General features: G+C 42.1%; 1 protein-coding gene across 2 annotated transcripts; it reads left to right on the forward strand.

Annotated features, from left to right (window-relative positions):
* The first annotated feature begins 125 nt into the window (after positions 1 to 125).
* Positions 126 to 19871, forward strand: POGLUT3 (protein O-glucosyltransferase 3). 2 transcript variants are annotated; one of them, XM_044257700.1, is made up of 8 exons: positions 126 to 327; positions 6020 to 6217; positions 9026 to 9312; positions 11923 to 12139; positions 14028 to 14224; positions 15485 to 15679; positions 16974 to 17078; positions 18490 to 19871. In XM_044257700.1, exons 1-8 carry the CDS (start codon positions 126 to 128, stop codon positions 18613 to 18615), a joined length of 1527 nt encoding a protein of 508 aa, XP_044113635.1. In that variant the 3' UTR covers positions 18616 to 19871. The 2 variants fall into 2 exon arrangements, with proteins under 2 accessions (XP_044113635.1, XP_044113636.1); XM_044257701.1 differs by lacking the exon at positions 126 to 327 and adding an exon at positions 2850 to 2983.
* Positions 19872 to 20017: the final 146 nt, after the last annotated feature.

A 20017-nucleotide genomic window follows, 5' to 3' on the forward strand; every position in this document is an offset into this window, starting at 1 on the left:
GGCAGAGCGCGGGGGCGGGCCGGCGGGGCTGCAGCAGCCGCCCCCGGAGCCCGCCCCCCGGCCCCGGCCCCTCCCCGCCGCCGCCGCCGCCGCCGCCGCTGAGCCGGACGCCGGGCCCCGCGACCATGCGCCGCCTCCCGCGGGCCGCGCTGCTGCCGCTGCCGCTCGCCCTGCTCGTGGCCGCGGGGGCCCCCGAGGCGCCGGTGGGCGCGCCGCGGAGCCTGGTGTGGGGGCCCGGGCTGCGGGCGGGCGTCGTGCTGCCCGTCCGCTACTTCTACCTGCAGGCCGTGAACTCGCAGGGCCAGAACCTCACTCGCTCGCCCCCAGGTACAGCGCCGAGCCGCCGCCTCCGCGCCCCACCCGCCCCAACCCCCGCGCGTCCGGTCCCCGCCGCGCCCGCGCCCCTCGGGAGTCCGCCCGCCGCCCGCGTGGCGTCCGTCCCCGAGCGAGCGTCGCCCTGACTCGGCTCTGGCCACCGCCCCTGCCCCCGCCTCCCGGGACGCACAGCGGGGAGGGCGCCGCGGCCGGAGTTTGTGGAACGAACTCCGCGGGCCCTTCCGCGGTCCAGGGGCGGCGCTGGCGTCCGCGGCGGCCGGGCTGTCCCGGCCCGAGCCTGTCTTCCCGCGCTGTCCCGGCTGCAGGGAGCGGCCGCCCGCGGAGTCATCGACCCCAGAACGGGCGCCGATTACGGTGCTGAGGCCTGGGGTTCGGCACAGCCAGACCCTCCGCCGGGCGCGCGCCGGGGCTGTGGGCTTTGCGTTCTCGTAGGCCCGGGGCAGGCGCGTGGGAAGCCCCGCGGCCCTCGGCGGTTCCCTCCCCAGGGTGGGTCTTGTCCTTGAAGCCCTTGTGTCCGGCGTCCTCCCACGTCCCCTGCTCGTCTTGCCTTCGCACCTCCTTGCGACTCCTGCTGGGTTCAAGTTGTTGCCGGTCGGGATCTGCTCATTTCTGCCTCCTTGATGTCCGGCCAGCGCGCACCCTGTTTTATCAAGAGACATGCTGCTAATCTTACTATTAATGAAAGAGCTAGACATTCAAATAAAATTCTATTCCTTAATCAAAAAATATCAGCAAAGTTTTTTTTAAGTGGCAGTATTCAAAGCTGTCAAGAAGACATGAAGATGCTCTCAGACAGGGACCTTCATCCTCTGCTAGTGGGAGGGCAAATTCCTAAAACGTTACTGGAAAGCAGTTTTCCAAATGTACCAAGTGTCTTAAATATTTACAAACCTAGTGTACAAAAAATAAGTTTCAACAGTGAGAAAATGTGATTTAAAAAAAAAAATGTCCTTTGCAAACAATGCCGGTGCTGTTTATTTCTGGTAATCTGATTTCTAGGTATATGACCTGAGAAAATGATCAGAACATGGTCAAAGATTCCTATGCAAGAAATTCTTGCCACATTGTCCTCATTTATTACAGCAAATTTAACTAGCCAACTCTGAGGTCATTGCTAAATCAGGTGTGGTACTTCCATGGGATGGCATATTGACAGCCCATTAAAAGTTAACATTTTAGATTCCACTTAATCTAAAGTAGTTAATTTCATAGAAACAAAGTGGAATGGTGGTTGCCAGGGACCAATGGAGGAGAGAAATGGGAAATTGTTGAATAGCTGTAGAGTTTCAGGTTTGCAAAGTGAAAAAGGTTTAGAGATTTGTTGCCCGAAAATGTGAATTTATTTAACACTACAGAACTGTACAGTTAAAAATAGTTAAGATGATCACTTTCGTTACATGTTTTAAAGTTTTACCTTTAAAGTAATGTTTTAAAATATTTAATAATGCTTAAACTACGTTATGGATGGACTAAACAGGAAAGAAATTATATAGTTTCACTTTAATTTTATAATAATTTTATAATAACTAGAGGAAACTAGACCTCTCATTAGTGTTCTCGGTAGTTATAACATGAGAATAAAGATTTTTGTCTCACTTTTCTTTTTTCCCAAGAAAATTTCCCCCGACAGTAATCTTACTGTTTTTATGGTCAGGAAAAGAAGTCATAAAAAACAAAAGGCTTTCAGCAAATCTTTTCAGACAACCTCAATTTCATACCTTTAGAGTCTCCCTATTCCCTCTATGCTACTCAATGTTTAGCTTCCATTAAAAGGCTACTCTGTAGTTTTGAAAAGCTCATGCAACCAGGTATTTTACATTTTCTGCCATCACTCCCTTGCAAGTCCTAAAGCTTTTCCTTCTCCAAGAAGTAAATGGGGGGAAAAAAAAAGCCATTTTTTTTTTCAAGACATAGACCTTCTTACACAGCTTAACCAAGATTCCCTTTTAACAGTGAATCACTCCCATTTAACAGTGTCACATTTATCTGAGTATCATTATGCTGTATTTCTCCAGGTACCTGGATTATAAGCATGTGACCTTGAATGGTCTAAAGCAGGGGATCTCAAACTGGAGTCCAAAGACAGAAATTAGACAGTCCGTGACCTTGGATATAGGGGAAAGAAGCTATCTCAACCTTTGTTTTTACTCCCTTCTGACTTAAATGTAGTATTTCCTTCTATTAGGAATGTAAGCAAAACCTACTGATACTGTTCTGTTGTCAGCATGAGACATCATGCGTGAGAGAGGGGCTCTGTAAATACCACGGAGAAAAGGAAAGAAGGGATGGAGGGAGCGTGGTTGGAATCCGTCACGATGGCTGGATACAGATACTCCTTCTCTACTCAGTCCTCCTTTACCTTCACCAGCAGTGATAATCTGCATAAAATAATCGTACTTCCTACTTTTGTAGCACTGCAGTGTTTTAAAATGTGCCCTGTTTAATTTGTCATCCTTGATTGTCTTGTTAAGTAGGAAGGCTGGATATTACTCTCCTCACTTTACACCGCAGCCACTGAGGCTCAGAGAAGCTAAAATGTTTTGCCTGTGGCCCCACAGCTAGTACCTGTCAGAGCCAAGAGTAGACACTCATCCTCTTTCCATTTAATGAAACCTCCCGTAATATGGTTGCCGTGCATCAGTTCTCGGTAAGTTCCCTTGGCCGTGTGGGGTTGCCACTTGTTACAGTTGCAGAGTCTTCATAGTCTTCCTAAACAACAGAGAAGGCAATGACTCTCTGGTACCAATGGTGCCAGGGGTTATTCCTCCAACTCTGACTTCTGCAAACCAAAAGGCTAACGTGATACAGTGTGACAAGGTGGCCTCAGCATGGGCTTTGAAGAAGGACTCAAGCTGTGTTCAAATATTGGCTGTTACTCATATGTAGTTGACCTTGGGCAAGTTGCATCACTTCTTGGAGCCTTGGTTTCCTGATCTGTAAAATGGGGGTGACAATGCCTATGTTACAAATTTTTGTAGGAAACAAATCAGGTAGAAAATGTAAATGAAAATCTCAAGCTCAGGACTGGCCCATAATCACTGCTAAAGTCTTCAAAAGTTCTGATTCTAATGATGCAAGACTTTGATACTGCTAACCTCCTCGATCTAGCTAGTCCCTGCTTTCTCATTCCATTAGCTTTCTCTCCTAAAGAGGTTTGAATTGAAGTAGAAAAATTCAACTTGAACTGCAAGTCTGTTCCCTTATGTTAGCCTTTGGGGCAAATGAGAATTCACATTCCTTCCGTTTGAAGCATTTTCAAATCACACTCTTCTCAGTTTCTCTTTTATGAGGTTAAAATTGCTTATTTCTATTTCAGTCATAACAATTATTATTTTGTGTTGATTTTAACATTAATTTCATGCCAACAATGACACAGGCATGAGAGTCCTATAAAAATAACTAGACATTTAAAATATGTATTTCCAATGACTCTATTTTAGTTTTTTTTTTTTAGCTTTATACATTTATTTTGAAATGTAGCTCTTAAATGCTATTTCAGAAACAGAAAATTTTATAACTGGAAGAGACATACAGATCTAGTCCAGTACTTTGAATTTAAAAATAATGAAGCATTTTGGGGTGCCTAGGTGGCTCAGTGGGTTAACCCTCTGCCTTCGGCTCAGGTCATGGCCTCGGGGTCCTGGGATCAAGCCCCGTGTCAGGCTCTCTGTTCAGTGGGGAGCCTGCTTCCCCTCCACCCCGCACTGCCTGCCTCTCTGCCTGCTTGTGATCTCTGTCAAATAAATGAGTAAAATCTTTAAAAAAAATAATGAAGCATTTTGGAACTAGTTTTTTCTATAAATCCATTTCATTCAAAATGATCACAGAATCATTAATATGTTTGTCTTATATCTGTTTTGTTTATTTACAATCACAAGTTTATGGAGAACAGGACTATTTGACCAAGACACTTAACTTTTCTGTACTGGTTCCCTTTAGGGAGAAAATTATAGGTACATCCTCCAGCTCCCCCAGGCTCTGCCTTCCTGATTTGCAGTCTGTATATGTGTTTTCTAAAATCAAGTGAGAAATAACACAAAGCAATAACCAATGTATTTCATGTAAGCATTTCAGGTAAATGGCTAATATTTTAAATAATTGTACATTATTACCTTTTTCTTACAACATCCCCTATATTTATTACAATTCATTGCTTTTAGCAGATATCTTTCATAATTTTATCACACTTATTTCAAGGATGTCTAAATGTATTCTACATTACAATTACAAAATTAAAGAGACCACGGAACACCTCTCCTCACCCACAAGAAAAAAATACAATGCTTGAAGATCAAAAGAGAGTACAAGCTTCACACACAAGATTTAAAAACTAAGAGTGGGAGAAAGAAACTTTTTTCAGTAATTTAAAAAATATATATTAAATATGCTTAGTTTGATAATATGATAGATGTGAGATCAACGACTCCTTCACTTGCTACTATTTTTTGCCAGGACTGTGGATTTCAGAGGATTCACCACTTTTTATAAAATATTTGCCTTTGAGGGCGCCTGGGTGGCTCAGTGGGTTAAGCCGCTGCCTTCGGCTCGGGTCATGATCTCGGGGTCCTGGGATTGAGTCCCGTGTCGGGCTCTCTGCTCAACGGGGAGCCTGCTTCCTCCTCTCTCTCTCTCTGCCTGCCTCTCTGCCTACTAGTGATCTCTCTCTGTCAAATAAATAAATAAAATCTTAAAAAAAAGATTTAATAAAAAAAATTTGCCTTTGATATGGTGATGAACTGTGGTTAGGACATCAGCTGATCTTTGTTCTCAGAGGTCTTGAGGATCAGATCCGCGCTGAGGGCAGCAGATACATCCCCTGGATTCTGGAAAGAGGGATATCCCATTTATTCCTGGATCCCAGTGATAGTATTAATCACAACAGTATTGTCTCCAAGCCTCAGTCAGTCAGCTCATACACTACCAAAAGAGAAGGGAGGGTTTATTAAGCAGGTATTGTTTACCCTGGAATTTCCAGAAAACCCACAGAATTTTGGAGTTCGAAAGGGTGTTAGATTCTTTGAGCATAACTTTAGATGATCCAACCTGAGGAAACAAGCTTAGAGAAGTAAACTCTAATATTTACAAAGTGTGTGAAGTGTGTGTGTGTGTGTCTGATATTTGGGCACAGTCTAATAATTAGCTATAATCTCTCTCCACTTAGGGAAATAGGCTTAGGAGCATAACTCGAAATTGGGTTAACCAAAGGGAAATTTCCTCAGAAATGAGGGTTATTAGGTATTAAAGTGGTTTACGAAGAGAGCGGGCATTTAATTTACAGGAGAAAGGTGGATTGCCTTGGAGCTCTGTCATTCTAAGAGTTTTTGGATTTTTAACTATCTGGGCTGCTTTAAACCTACCCAAAGGTGAAAAGAGCAAAGAGGCAAAAAGGTCATCTCTTCCTTGCTTTTCTAAAGAACTGATCTTGTTCGTTCAGTAAATCTTTACTGAAAGACTAATGAATCAAATGTTGACTCAGATCTTTGGTTTCAAGACACAACCCAGACATGGTTCCTGGTCTCAAGGACCTTCCAAACTAAAATTATTTTGTTATTATTTTGATAATATGGAAAAAAGTAACTTTGGAGTACAGACACCTATCCAATAATTGGTAAGACAAAATAACCATGAAATAGTAGCTACATACATACATACATACATATATTTTTTTTCTTTTTTCTTTCAGGTCAAACACTATTCAAAGTAGTAATCAAATCTCTTTCACCTAAAGAGTTAGTCCGGATTCACGTCCCCAAACCTTTGGACAGGAATGATGGGACATTTTTGATGCGATATAGGATGTATGAAACTGTCAGTGAAGGGCTGAAGATAGAGGTCCTTTACGGTGATGAGCATGTGGCTCAGTCTCCTTATATTTTGAAAGGTAAGTGCTTATATCACACAATCCAGAGCCAGCCTTATATGTGTAGACCCTATGCCTTTCAAAATGGTTTAGGATGACCTTGAATTCATGTACAACAGGGTGAACGTGTATGCATACCTCCTGGAGCTCAGCTGTACATATTCTGCGCCTGACATGGGGCTTGAACTTGCTACCCCAAGATCAAGAGTCACATGCTGAACTGTCTAAGCCAGCTAGGCACCCCTCCTGGAGCTCAATTTACCTTGGAATTTTGCGGGAAAGAAAACTAAAGAAATTTTAATGATAAACAAGAATATCTTGTGTATTTACCCAGGCAGTTAACACATCTGGCACTCTTCATTCTTTTATATAGATGTACATTTCTGTCTAGTACCATTTGCCTTCTGCTCAAGGATTTCCATCATCATTTCTTCTAGTGCGAGAATACTGGTGATGAGTTCTTGCAGCTTTTCAGTATCTGAAAGAGTCTGTATTTTGCTTTCATTTTTTAAAGACATTTTTACTAAATACAGAATTGTAGATTAACAGGATTGGCTTTGTCTCCTTTTAGTACTTTAAAGATGTTGTTCTACTGTCCTCCTACTTGCATTGTTTCCAACAGTGTATCTGCCGACCTCCAAAACTTTGTTCCTCTGCACTGCTAAAGGTTTTCTCTCTAAGTCAGTTTGAACAATCTGATTGTACATGCTTTGATGTAGTTGCCTTCATGTTTCTTGTGCTCGGGTTTGTGGAGCTTCCTAGATCTTTGGGATTATAGTTTTCATTAAATCCAGAAAAATTTTGGCCATTATATCATCAATATTTTTTCTGTTCTACTCCAGAGTTCCTCTCACAATTCCAGTGACCCCTGTATCAGGCTTGAGATTAGCCCACAGCTCACTGATGCTCTTTTCATTTTTAAAATTCTTTTTTTTCCTCCACTTCATTTTGTATGTTTTCTATTATTAAGTTCCCTAATCTTTCCTTCTGCAGTGTCCACTTTGTCATTAATTGTATCCAGTGTATGTTTCATCTCTTGTTTCTTTCTCATCTCCTTGAGCTTCTTTTTTTTTTTTTAAAGATTTTATTTATTTATTTGACAGAGAGAGATCACAAGTAGGCAGAGAGGCAGGCAGAGAGAGAGGAGGAAGCAGGCTCCCTGCTGAGCAGAGAGCCCGATGTGGGACTCGATCCCAGGACCCTGAGATCATGACCTGAGCCGAAGGCAGCGGCTTAACCCACTGAGCCACCCAGGCGCCCTCCTTGAGCTTCTTTTCTGGAATGTAGTGAAATTACTTGGAAATAATTTGAAACTTTCAAATTTTGCTTTTACAATTCATTAGGTAAGACCCAAACCATGTTTAGTCTGGGGCTAGTTATTCCCCACCACTCAGGGAATACCTCTCTGCTTCCTCTACCCTGAGTCCCAGGAATTAGGATGCTTCTCAGTCTGCCTGGTATGAACAGGTACTATTCCCAACCCTGTATGACCAGTGGGTAGTGTTGCCTTCAGTCGTTCTTTCCTTGCCTTGGATAGTTTTCCTCCCTTATATTGCCTCTTCAGAAACCCTAAATACTTGAGGGGGAACCTTTTACAGATCTCTGGAGTTTTCTATCTGTGTAGTTCTCTCCTTTCAGGGAATGTGTCCTGCAAATGTCAGCTTACTTGTTCTCCCTGGACACCCAGCTCTATCCCCTCAATTCAGGGAATTTTCTGGGCTCTGGCTACATTTCTCCCCCTGTCACCATAACCTGGAAACTCCCTAAGGCAGTAAGATTATGAACTATAAGGATCACCTCATCTGTTTCCCATCTCTCAGACTCAATGTCTTTCACTGCCTCATGTCCAGTGGCTCAAAACCTGTTTCATATATTTTGTCTCTTTTTTTGGTAGTTGCAAGTAGAAGGGTATATTGGTCTGTATTACTCATCTTGGTCTAATAGAAATCCTCAAGAAACATAAATAATTTCTTTGAAGTTTTTATATTTATAAAATTGCATTAATCTTTATATTTTTATATTAAGTTAAATACATCTTGAAGTAAGATATAAAATTGGTTGGGGCGCCTGGGTGGCTCAGTGGGTTAAAGCCTCTGCCTTCGGCTCAGTCATGATCCCAGGGTCCTGGGATCGAGCCCCATGTCGGGCTCTATGCTCAGCAAGGAGCCTGCTTCCTCCTCTCTCTGACTGCTTCTCTGCCTACTTGTGATCTCTGTAAAATAAATAAATAAAATCTTTAAAAAAAAGATATAAAATTGGTATAAATCCCTTCTAAAATGAGTCCTCAAAGAAGTTTTATACTTATAGCTGCATACATTAAAATTACATGGCCAGATACCCCTTGGTTACATATTTCTTCTTTGAGATGTGCTGATGGAGGTGATTTTAGAGATTCAAGGGAGGAGGCCTCCATCTTGTCTACAAAAAAATCATCACCTACTCTGTAATAATGCCTGAAAAGTAATACATCCTCTTTTTCCTTGTGAAAAGATAAGTTGCTTTATGTCCACCAGGTATTTATGACTCACTGACTTTATCAGCTCTTTGGCTGAGAGTGGGTTATATCGGTATACGGTACCGATATGCGAGATACATATACGAGAGCGTACGGTATACTAGAGGAATGATCAGGGGATGCAAAGTGGAAGCACAGGACTCTGACACAAGTACTTTCACCGTGGATTTGTTTAGGGCAGATTATTCCCATCTGGAGAACCTCAGACCTCACCAAGAAGTCATCCCCATGTTCCTATCAGGGGCAGAAACAACCCTCTGTGCAGAGGGGTTTGTTAATGGAGCATGGCATTACACGTGTTTTATCTTCCCTAGGACCGGTGTACCACGAGTACTGTGAGTGTCCAGAAGGGGATCCTCAGGCCTGGCAGAAAACTCTTTCTTGTCCAACCAAGGAACCACAGATTGCAAAGGATTTTGCTTCCTTCCCCAGCATCAATCTCCAGCAAATGCTAAATGAAGTTCCAAAAAGGTTTGGGGATGAGAGGGGTGCCATTGTTCACTACACGATTCTCAATAACCGCATCTACCGGAGATCTTTAGGGAAGTACACAGACTTCAAAATGTTCTCGGATGAGATTTTGCTGTCACTGGCAAGAAAGGTACGGCAATGAATTCATTGGTTCCGAAAAAAATAAAAAGTTGATCCTTAAACCACACGGGTTTGAACTGCATGAGTGTACTTAGACAGGGACATTTTTTTATAAATATATGACAGTACCATAAATAGTGTTTCTCTTCCTTATGATTTTCTGAATTAGCAGTTTCTTTTCTCTAGCTGATTATATTGTGAGAACACAGTATATAATACGCATAACATAAAAGATGTGTTAATCAACTTTTATGTTATTGGTAAGGCTCTAGTCAATAGTAGGCCACTAGTTGTTAAGTTTTGGGGGAGTCAAGATTTATACACAAATTTTAGACTATGCAGTGTCAGCACCTCTAACCCCTGCATTGTTCAAGGGTGAGCTGGAGTTTACTTATTTCGTTGTAACTTTGGGATTCTTAGAGCAACAATGGCAAAGGATGGAAATGGATTCCAGGCTTGGAAATGTGCATCTAATGTGTCCACCACGTGAGTGTTCATAAATTCTCCCCCCTTTATGGATCCCTCTTTCCTTGAATTAAGTGGCTTGAGGCCCCATCTGAGGCAAGTAGTTTCCTACGGAGCACTCCCAAGGTTCCTGTGGACTCCCAGACATGTTGAGCCTCGAGGTCACTTTTTTTGAGACTTTTTAATGAGCTGACAAACGAGAGTAGATAAGCAAGAGCGTGAATCGCCATGTCCCCTGCCCTTCCCTCTTGTTCTAGGTTCTTTGCCCAGTGGCTGGGAAGAAATCCAAGATAAATGAGACTCATCTCTGGACTTAGAGTGGCCTACGCTAGTGGGACTTGTTTTTGTCATTTGGAAGTTAGAGTAGGATGTGAAACATATAGTGGCACCTCAGCATGAGAGGCCTGTAAGAAGAGCCGGTCCCCGGGGTGAAACTGCCTGAGGAGAGTGAGCCATTAGGGAGGTGACATTCGGTCTGGGTTCAAAGGACAAGAAAGGAAACTGCCAAGTGAATAAGTAGGAGAAGAATATTCCAAGTGAGAAGGGAATGACCTATGAGAGTGGGTGGCACTTTCAGAGAGTAGCCTAAAGCTTATTGGCCCACGCTCAGGTGAAGCAAGATAACACAGCCTGGCTTTCTGGCCCCAGAGTTTAGACCTTGTCCTGCAGGCTTTAGGTTCTGTTGACCTTGATGGTAACATTGATTTCGGTTTTAAGAATTTTGGCAGAAGGTGAAATCAGATCAGATTGGGGGGAGCCTAGTATCAGAACACCTAGTGAGCAAGCTACTGCAACAGTCCAGGCAAGAGATGAGAAGGGCCTCACATAAGGCATTGGCCATGGAGATGGACATAAGTGACAGAGTCCAGAAACAAAGGTAGATGTGATGCAGAGGTTTGAGAGTGGAGGAAAACAAGGGCTTGGATCTAACCTTGTCAGTTCTTAGGAAGCTGGCAGGGAGAGTTCTTGAAGCCACTTTCTTTCCATACTATGTCCAATTCTATAATACTAAGGAATTTTGATACTTTAAAAAAAATTTTATTAAGTAATCTCTATGCCCAACATAGGGCTCGAAACCATATCAAGAGTTGGACACTCCAACAACTGAGCCAGCTGGGCACCCCAATACTAAGCAATTTTTTCAAAAGATTTATTTATTTGACAGAGAGAGATTTCCCTTCTTATATGTGGAGTTGGTTTGATTTATTGTTGATTCTCCAGTTCTTTAAGGTGTGGAGACAGCTGCTGTGTTCTGGATTTTTCAATTTTTTTGAGGGAGGCTTGGATGGCTATGTATTTCCCACTTAGGACCGCCTTTGCTGTATCCCATAGGTTTTGGACCGAAGTGTCTTCATTCTCATTGGTTTCCATGAATTGTTTCAGTTCTTCCTTGATCTGGTTGATCCAAGCATTCTTCAGCAAGGTGGCCTTTAGCTTCCAGGTGTTTGAGTTCCTTCTGAACTTTTCCTTGTGATTGGGCTCCAGTTTCAAAGCATTGTGATCTGAGAATATGCAAGGAATAATCTCAGTCTTTTGGTATCGGTTGAGTCCTGATTTGTGAACGAGTATGTGGTCTATTCTTGAGAAGGTTCCGTGTGCACTTGAGAAGAATGAGTAGTCTGTTGTTTTAGGGTGGAATGTTCTGTATATATCTATGAGGTCCATCTGGTCCAATGTGTCATTCAATGCTCTTGTTTCTTTATTGATTTTCTGCTTCGATGATCTATTTCTGAGAGAGGCGTGTTAAGATCTCCTATATTTGACAGAGAGAGAGAGAAAACACAAGCAGGGGGAGGGGCAGAGAGAGTGGGAGACCGGGAGCCCAATTTGGGGCTCAGTCCTAGGACCCCGGGATCGTGACCCAAGCTGAAGGCAGACACTTAACGGACAGGCAGCCAGGAGCCCCGGTACTAAGCAGTTTTAAATGCCACCTCTGAACAGCGGGAGCTTACTCCTGGTTAAATGAGTTTGCCATGAACCATCCTCACCCACGATTTTCTGCTACTGCTGGTGACTGAGAGGCATTCTTCTCTATTCTACTGTTTTCACATGTTCACTTTTATCGGGCATGTTTTAAGAAGCCAAAGAACACAAGCATTTAGTACCTAAAACTTGGGTCTTCCCGGCACTGATGTTTCTTCTTTTGTTTATTTAGGTCCTTCTCCCTGATTTAGAATTTTATATTAATCTTGGAGATTGGCCTCTGGAGCATCGGCAAGTCAATGAAACCCCGGGCCCTTTGCCTATTATTTCATGGTGCGGCTCCCTGGATTCACGGGACATTATCCTTCCAACGTATGACATCACCCACTCCACGCTCGAAGCAATGAGGGGTGTCACCAATGATCTCCTCTCTATTCAGGGAAATACAGGTAAATTAATCTTTATTCTTGAGGGAAAAACAGAGGCAAGAAAGGAATGTTCAGTCAGAGAGAATAAAGGTATATATCTAAATAACCATTGTTCTTATTTTCTAACAAAGAAGAAAGAGCAGTGTAGGATTCTTCTAATCCAAAAAGTAGATATGTGGCTTGGGCTAGTAATGTCCAAACCTACTGTAACTGAGTCTCCTCTGAGCTGGTCACTTGTAAATACCATTTGGAAATATGTATTTGGTAGGATTGTCACTTAATACTGACTCCAATGCCATTATATTGCTGGGTGAAGGGAGCATTTTGAAAAATATAAAATGATATACAGACGTGAGAGAATTGTGGTAACAGTATAATTAGGGTGTTACTACCTCCAGCACCTAGGAAGGAATTTTCCCCTTTCCTCTTTCTGCCTTGCTTGATCCTTCAAAATCTAATTCCTCCCTTCTCCCCTTTGACAGCCTAACACTTAGTGCACAACACACTCTTGAACTAAACCAGACTCCCTGAGTAGAATAAACCCTGCCTCTCTTTACAGCCTCTGTTGCTGTTTGTGATTTGGTAGACTCGTTTAGTAGGTAAGACCGGAGACTCTTCGTAAACTACTTAAAGATAACATGAAACTGACTTTTTATTTGGGAACAGTGAATTCTGAGAAGTGTGTTGAATATTAGAGACAGTGACCCCCCCCCAGTTTCTGTTTTATGATTTATCCCTTCAAATAGTAATAGGTGTTACCTAATAATCTCTCTTTAGAATGATAGAAATAGGGGGCGCCTGGGTGGCTCAGTGGGTTAAGCCACTGCCTTCGGCTCGGGTCATGATCTCGGCGTCCTGGGATCGAGTCCCGCATCGGGCTCTCTGCTCAGCAGGGAGCCTGCTTCCTCCTCTTTCTCTCTGCCTGCCTCTCTGCCTGCTTGTGATCTGTCTCTGTCAAATAAATAAATAAAATCTTTAAAAAAAAAAAAAAAGAATGATAGAAATAGACTTAAATTAATTCTCCTAGAATATTTCCCTCCCAGGAAAGAAATTCGCGCGCGCGCACACACACACACACACACACACACACACACACACAGAGTTGGGCTATGTATGTGTTTTCATTTCACAACTTAGTAGACAAAGTCTAATAAATCAGAAACAATGTGCTCAAAATTCTGAACAACCAGGGATTGAAGATGTGGATGTTACTTAGTTCCGTAGTTTGTTCCGGTCACCTAGTTGAAGAACAAATCCGAGCTTGTTTTTTATTGTGAAGCATGAAGGATGGAAGAAGGTAGTGCCTTGTGAGTGGGCCAAGTCATTGAATGTCTTTTGCTTTGAGCTTGACCCACTGTTGTTCTGGGTATCTCCTAATGTCATACAGCAGACTGTCCAATATTAGAGTGAGCTCTCACAGGTAGAAATTAAGGACATCTGGTGGCTCAGTCGGTTAAGCATCTGCCTTCAGCTCGGTCATGATCTCAGGGTGTTGGGATTGAGCCCCGCATCAGGCTCCCTGCTCAGCACGGAGTCTTCTTATCCCTCTCCGTCTGCCTGCTGCTTACCCTTCTTGTGCTTTCTCTTTCTCTGTAAAAATAAATAAATAAATAAAGTTTATATAAAAATAAATAAAATCTAAAAAAAAATAGGTGAAATTGGAGCATGCTTTTCTGTGATACAGCACATAAAAGGACTGTTTTTAAAAGTCTGAACTGGAAAATATGTCAGGCAAGTTACTTGATCCCATATTTTTTTTGGAAATAGCACCCTATTTTAGAAGATGGGTTGATGATCAAAGAGCATTAATAGCTTAAATGATTATGGTAGATTACAGATGATGATGCTTACTGTTTTTTTAAACGTCAAATTCATATCACATTTTTTTTTTATGGCTTCAAACTTCTAGGGCCTTCCTGGATCAACAAAACAGAGAAAGCTTTCTTCAGAGGTAGAGATAGCCGAGAAGAGAGGCTCCAGTTGGTACAGCTCTCCAAGGAAAATCCAGAGCTCCTAGATGCAGGAATTACAGGATATTTCTTTTTCCAAGAGAAAGAAAAGGAGCTTGGAAAAGCTAAATTGACAGGTTTCTTTGATTTCTTTAAGGTACGCATTTATATCTTCCTGTATGGGTAGGAAGTGATAAACTTGTGATAAGTCTACAGAATCACTGGGTGGGCCCGTTTCTCCAGTCTTGTGAGCTGGAGCACACTTTCCTACTTTCTCCCTTCCAAGCTTGGGGAATTACAAAACTCATTGTAATTTCCTTTTTGTTTTTTTGTTTTTGTGAATTCTGTCTACCGAAAGGCCAGAACTAATATATTTAATACTCAAAATATAGTGCAGGGATTAACCAGGGGGTTTGGGGGCATTTTTCTCTTTTTTATATTTGTTTTCATAAACTGGGAATATAAATACCTTTTGCATGAAGTGATCTTAAAGGCCTTTTGTAAACAGAAAGAGTGTAAATTCCATAGAAGTAAAATTGGAGCTGGAATTGGGGTTCACATCCTGTTTGTGGTCCTTCCTCTGTCACTGACTGTGGAACCGTCATCTCTTCGCACCCCTAAACATGCAGGATGCCTGCCTTGTTCCTCGAATATTGTCGTGAGGATAGGGATGTGAACAATGTAACAAAATCTGACTGGTTCGAAAACTCTTTGCTACCAATTACTCGAGAAAAAAATGAAGGACCAAACCTGCGAGTATTTCCTGTTCGTTTCAGCGTGGTTATAATGAAAAGAACATTTGATTTGACAATTATTAGAAAATAGAGGTTGATAAATTTATAATATATATATTATATATATGTAATGTATAATATATATAAATATAAACTTATAATTTATAATAGAGGTTTATAAATTTATCTGAACACACGATTTTCTCATTTGCAAAACAGAAAAGAGGAAAGAGCTTATGGTAATACTTGCTTCACATGGCTATGATTGAGTGAGGTTTAATTCCCATGAAAAGTGATTTTGAAATGTAAAGCAAGGCTTATTAACCCAGCAAATGGGCAAACGGGGTACATCTTGTGTTGTTAGCATCACACGAATCCCTAAATGTCTCCAGGTTTCTGCCTCGTCAACTCTAGAAGTGAACCCTGGATCCTGGGTTAGAACCCTGTTTCAGGCTCTCTGCTCAGTGGGGAGCCTGCTTCCCCATCTCTTCCTACTTGTGATCTCTCTCTCTCTCTCTCTGCCAAATAAATAAATAAAATTAAAAAAAAAAACCCACTTTTAAACACTGAGGTTGGAATGTGAAAAATAATTCCTTTATATTTAGTATTATAGCATTGATGACAAGCAGAAGTGAAGCAAATAGCTATTTTTCTCTTTGTTTATGTTTGTTTTAATCTTTTAGTACAAGTATCAAGTGAATGTGGATGGGACCGTGGCGGCTTACAGATATCCATACCTCATGTTGGGTGACAGCTTGGTTTTGAAGCAGGACTCGATGTATTACGAACATTTCTATATGGCACTAACGCCTTGGAAACATTATGTTCCAATTAAAAGAAATCTTAGTGATTTACTGGAGAAAGTTAAGTGGGCCAAGGTACGTTGTCTGCAATTTTAATTTCTTGAGGCAATAACAGACTTACCAGGGTTATTTACATAAGTTCCATCATGACCAAATTTCACTTGACACAATTTAGCAAAAGAAATGTTATTTTCTGAAATTTTTGTTCCCGTGAAATCTCTAAAGAATCAACATCAGAGTTATTTTAATACCCTTTAGCCAACATTTTGGAGGATTTTTAGAAGATTTGAAGTCTAGTGTTATGTAGAATATGAGTTTTTCTGAAGGAATCAATATTCATGTATATGTGCACAAGCAAAAACACACTAAATATAAGTGACAGATTGGAAATCCCAGGACTAGAGTGCTTGATGCACAAGAAGACATTGAAGGTAATTGTGATACCCTTTTCTTTTCCAGTCAGGAAAAAGTACAATGAATACAAGGTATACACAGCATCCCAAGAATCACAGATTTCCCATAAAATAAGAATTCTTTTTTTTTTTTTTAAGGAAACAGATGACAAAGCTGTCATGTTTTATTATGAAATAATAAAAATTCACCCTTCTGTTGGTAGGACTTAATTCTGTTTCTAAGTTTCTGAGAAGCAATATTCAGGTATGCAAACAGCTGGATGCCTGAGGCAGAATCATTCTTGTGACCCTTCATAAAGAGTCAGGATTGCTTGCCAGTGGCTTTTTTAAAGGGCAATGTGGTAGAATATCAGCTGTTTTCAAAAAGTATATTAGGAACAGTGACCGTTCCTGATACTGAAGGAAAACCTGTGGGTTCTAATGACCGAATTTATGAATATAGCAACAAGACAGGCCTTCATAGGTACTGTTTAATGACAACTTCTGGGCTCTGACTGCGTATTAAAATGAAGTTTTTAAGAGACGTTATAACATGCAATGGGTTTCATTCTATTCCAGATTGTATTTTAATATCAAGCAGAGAGGCTATGGGATTGGGGGGGATGAGGATGAGCCCTAAATTTCTTGGGTCGCCAGGATAGTAGGAGGGGTAGTCACAAGAGAGAAGACTGCATGTCTGGTGTGCATATGGCGGCGGGGGCGGGGGGTGGTCCTGTGGACCAGGGTCGGAACATGTGTGACCACTTAGGTATAACAGGGGAGCTGGAAACGTCAATTTCTTGTCGATTTCTCAGAGCCTCGCTCTGAAGTTGTTTTCCTCGTGTCCCCGTCCCCATGCTGGTCACATTCAACCCGACCTCTGTCCTGCTTCATACTCCACGGTAGCCTTTTCTGGGGGTGGGGAGGTTCACAGGAGTATTTTTCTTTTATTGTGTGTGTGCATTTAACCCTTTCAGGAAAATGATGGAGAAGCCAGGAAGATTGCAAAAGAAGGGCAGCTGGCCGCGAGGGAGCTGCTGCAGCCACATCGGCTCTTCTGCTACTATTACGGAGTACTCCAGGTTCGTCCCCACCGCCCAGCCTGCGGCTCAGGTGTCCTCGCAGCCATACTGGGCCTGAGGACCGCACATCCTGAAAGGGTTCAGAGCGTCAGCCGGTGGATCTCGGGGGAAGCTGAGTACCAGCCCAGCCCGAGGAAAGATGGGAATAGTGTGCTAAGGCCTTTTGTGGTTCTTCATATTCATAGCTCCCCTCACTACTATGAAAAACAATGCTTAGCGCCCTTATGAATATAGATTAAAAGCGCCTCTTAGCTGGGCATTGCTATCTTTAATTAGATGCCCTATGGAATTTCTAATTTAGGTATTTTCTGAACCTCAGAAAACATCTTTCCTTAGCTAGAAAATAAGGGGGTTGGACTAGAAATCATGAACATCTCTCTGCTCACTCAAAAAGCCTGCCTCTTGGTCTTCTTACTCCTTGAGATTCATGCTTTTGCTATCACAGTATAGGATGGACAGCAAGTATTTAGCTTGCTGTAGAAAAAAAAATGAAATGTATTTATAATGGTTGTAACACCTCAGGCCGAATTACTGAAGTACAAATGTTTATTTGGAATCTAAGAATTGGTGATGTTCTAGCCAGGAAGAAAAGAAAAAAACAAAGAATGCTTTTGTTTTTAACCTAAACTTATTTTTCTGTGGACAGGAAAAAAAGAAGCACATTTCTTCAGATGTCTGTGGATATCACTCTCTTATAGAAAAATTAAAATGATAAATTATACCATTTACTAAAAGCAGCCTTTCCCTTGAATGAGTTGTATACCCTCTGCTAGTCTGTCTATAATACTAATAGTAGGAGTTTCTCCCTCTAAAATGTTCATTAGGTTCCTGTGCTCATGTCACTTACTTTGTTGGGTTTGGCCCAGCACCAGGAATCTACAGCTAAATGTATATGGAACCACTGAATCAAAAGTCTAATTTATAGGAATGTTTCAGTCCGTGGTTAAAGTTAGAGGACATTACACAGGTCTGTCACCGTTGACAAAATGTGTGTGACTATGAGCGTGAAGGAAAGAGTGTGTGAGACCGTCAGCTTTATTTTGAGATGCTTATCATCTCTTGGTTGATTTGAATGTTTAACAAATGTAATTACTCATTAATGAGGGAAGGATAAATGCCAAGAGGTGCGGCTATTTCAAGTAGGGACCCTTGGCTTGAAATCCCTTTCCTGGAGGCTTCCTACGAATACCTCAGATTGTGGATTGGGGTTCCGTGTTAGATTTCAAAATACCGCACTTAGTGCCTGGACCCCTGAAGTTCAAATGCAGCTTCAGGACCCAATAAGTCAGACCTTTAGTTTTCATCTCAAGATAGACAGCAGCTAGGAACACTGGCGATGGGTGGGGTAGGGAGAATCCAGTGGAATGAAGTGCGGACTCATCTTTCCGTTGCCTTCCAACATGCATTTCAGAAATACGCGGAGCGCCAGTCCAGCAAACCCAAAATACGTGATGGGATGGAGCTCGTTCCTCAGTCAGATGATAACGCGTCCCCGTGCCGGTGCCTCCGGGAAAGACCTTCCAGAGAAGAGCTTTAAGTCAGCTCCCCCCGACAGTCCTGCAAGTGCCAGCGACGGGTTGAAGGCAAGCCTTCAGACAGAGGCTGGGCTGCGGTGAACGCAGTCAAGGAGACTCACGTGGACAGGCAGAGCCAGATGACAGCAAGTGTTACAGGTCTCTTTGAATATAATTTTCTGTTGTGTAAAAACCTCCATCATCAACATCACAGTTTCTCGAAACAGAAAACTTGCGGGTCACTGTGGACAGAGAGGCTTTGCCAGAATAGAAATCATTCGTGGCATGATTTCCACCATATTTCCTAGTTTGTTCACTTTCCCTCTCCCTCTTCCAACTATGAAGAAAAAATGTTGGTGCAGGTTCCTCCCCTCTTATTGAATAATTTCTCCTCCTACAAGCTGCTTTGGACATTCCGTAATAGCAAACCTCCTCTTGGAAGGTCTGATAAGGATAATTAAGGAAGAAGAGCATGGCTCCCTTGTTGAAGGTAGCTTGGAGACTGTGGAGGCCACATTTTAAAAAACTCACTCATGTGTTTTTAGCTAAGTTTTATCAAGGCCTGAGACAAAATTAAGGAGAAATTATGCTATAAACTAGAAATTCCCAATCTATCAGGGTAGCACACCCATCGAGGACAACACAATTATTAGTAGATGAGAACATTCTGTGGGTACCACCCATTATCTATATTGAATAGAGGGAAAATAACAGTAGTCAGGTGGAGCTCTCTACTACTTTGTTGAATCCTTAAAAGGGACACTTGAAAACAGGTGCCAGAAGCAGTAGGAAGCCTGGTACCTTGGGAATTCACCAGTAAGCTGATAAGAAAGGCAAGCATCCTAACTGTACCCCTCCTCTGTTTCAGTGCATTGCTGCAAGAAAAACTTTAGAAACTTCCTTTGCTTTTTTTGGACAGGGTCAAGACTTAAGACTTCTAGCCCAGAAATCCATTACACACTCCTTGTAAAACCACTAATCCAAGATCCACTCCACTAAGGAGCACACTCCTTAGCAAGAGCTACAGAGCAATAGCTAGCTACACTCCCAGTCTAAAAATATTTACTCCCCTAACTGAAATATTTACTTAATCTGAAAAACAGTGTAACCACTTTACAGTCGTCATATCCTTTTATGAGGTCAAGAAGAACACAGAATTGCATAACTAGACGAGAGCATAGAACAGTATCATCAAAACCAAGTATTCACGGGGCGCCTGGGTGGCTCAGTGGGTTAAAGCCTCTGCCTTCGGCTCGGGTCATGATCTCAGGGTCCTGGGATCGAGTCCCGCATCAGGCTCTCTGCTCAGCGGGGAGCCTGCTTCCTCCTCTCTCTCTCTGCCTGCCTCTCTGCCTACTTGTGATCTCTGTCAAATAAAATGAATAAAATCTTTAAAAAAAGCAAAAACAAGTATTCAAGGGAAAC

This window comes from Neovison vison, chromosome 7, assembly GCF_020171115.1.
Source record: "Neovison vison isolate M4711 chromosome 7, ASM_NN_V1, whole genome shotgun sequence".
Taxonomy (NCBI): domain Eukaryota; kingdom Metazoa; phylum Chordata; class Mammalia; order Carnivora; family Mustelidae; genus Neogale; species Neogale vison.

Excerpts from the sequence above, each read along its gene's own strand:
- POGLUT3 (XM_044257700.1), top strand. The coding sequence starts at position 126 with ATGCGCCGCCTCCCGCGGGCCGCGCTGCTGCCGCTGCCGCTCGCCCTG. Across the intron at positions 6,218-9,025 it reads GTCTCCTTATATTTTGAAAG|GACCGGTGTACCACGAGTAC; the intron begins GTAAGTGCTTAT and ends TATCTTCCCTAG. Across the intron at positions 9,313-11,922 it reads TGCTGTCACTGGCAAGAAAG|GTCCTTCTCCCTGATTTAGA; the intron begins GTACGGCAATGA and ends TTGTTTATTTAG.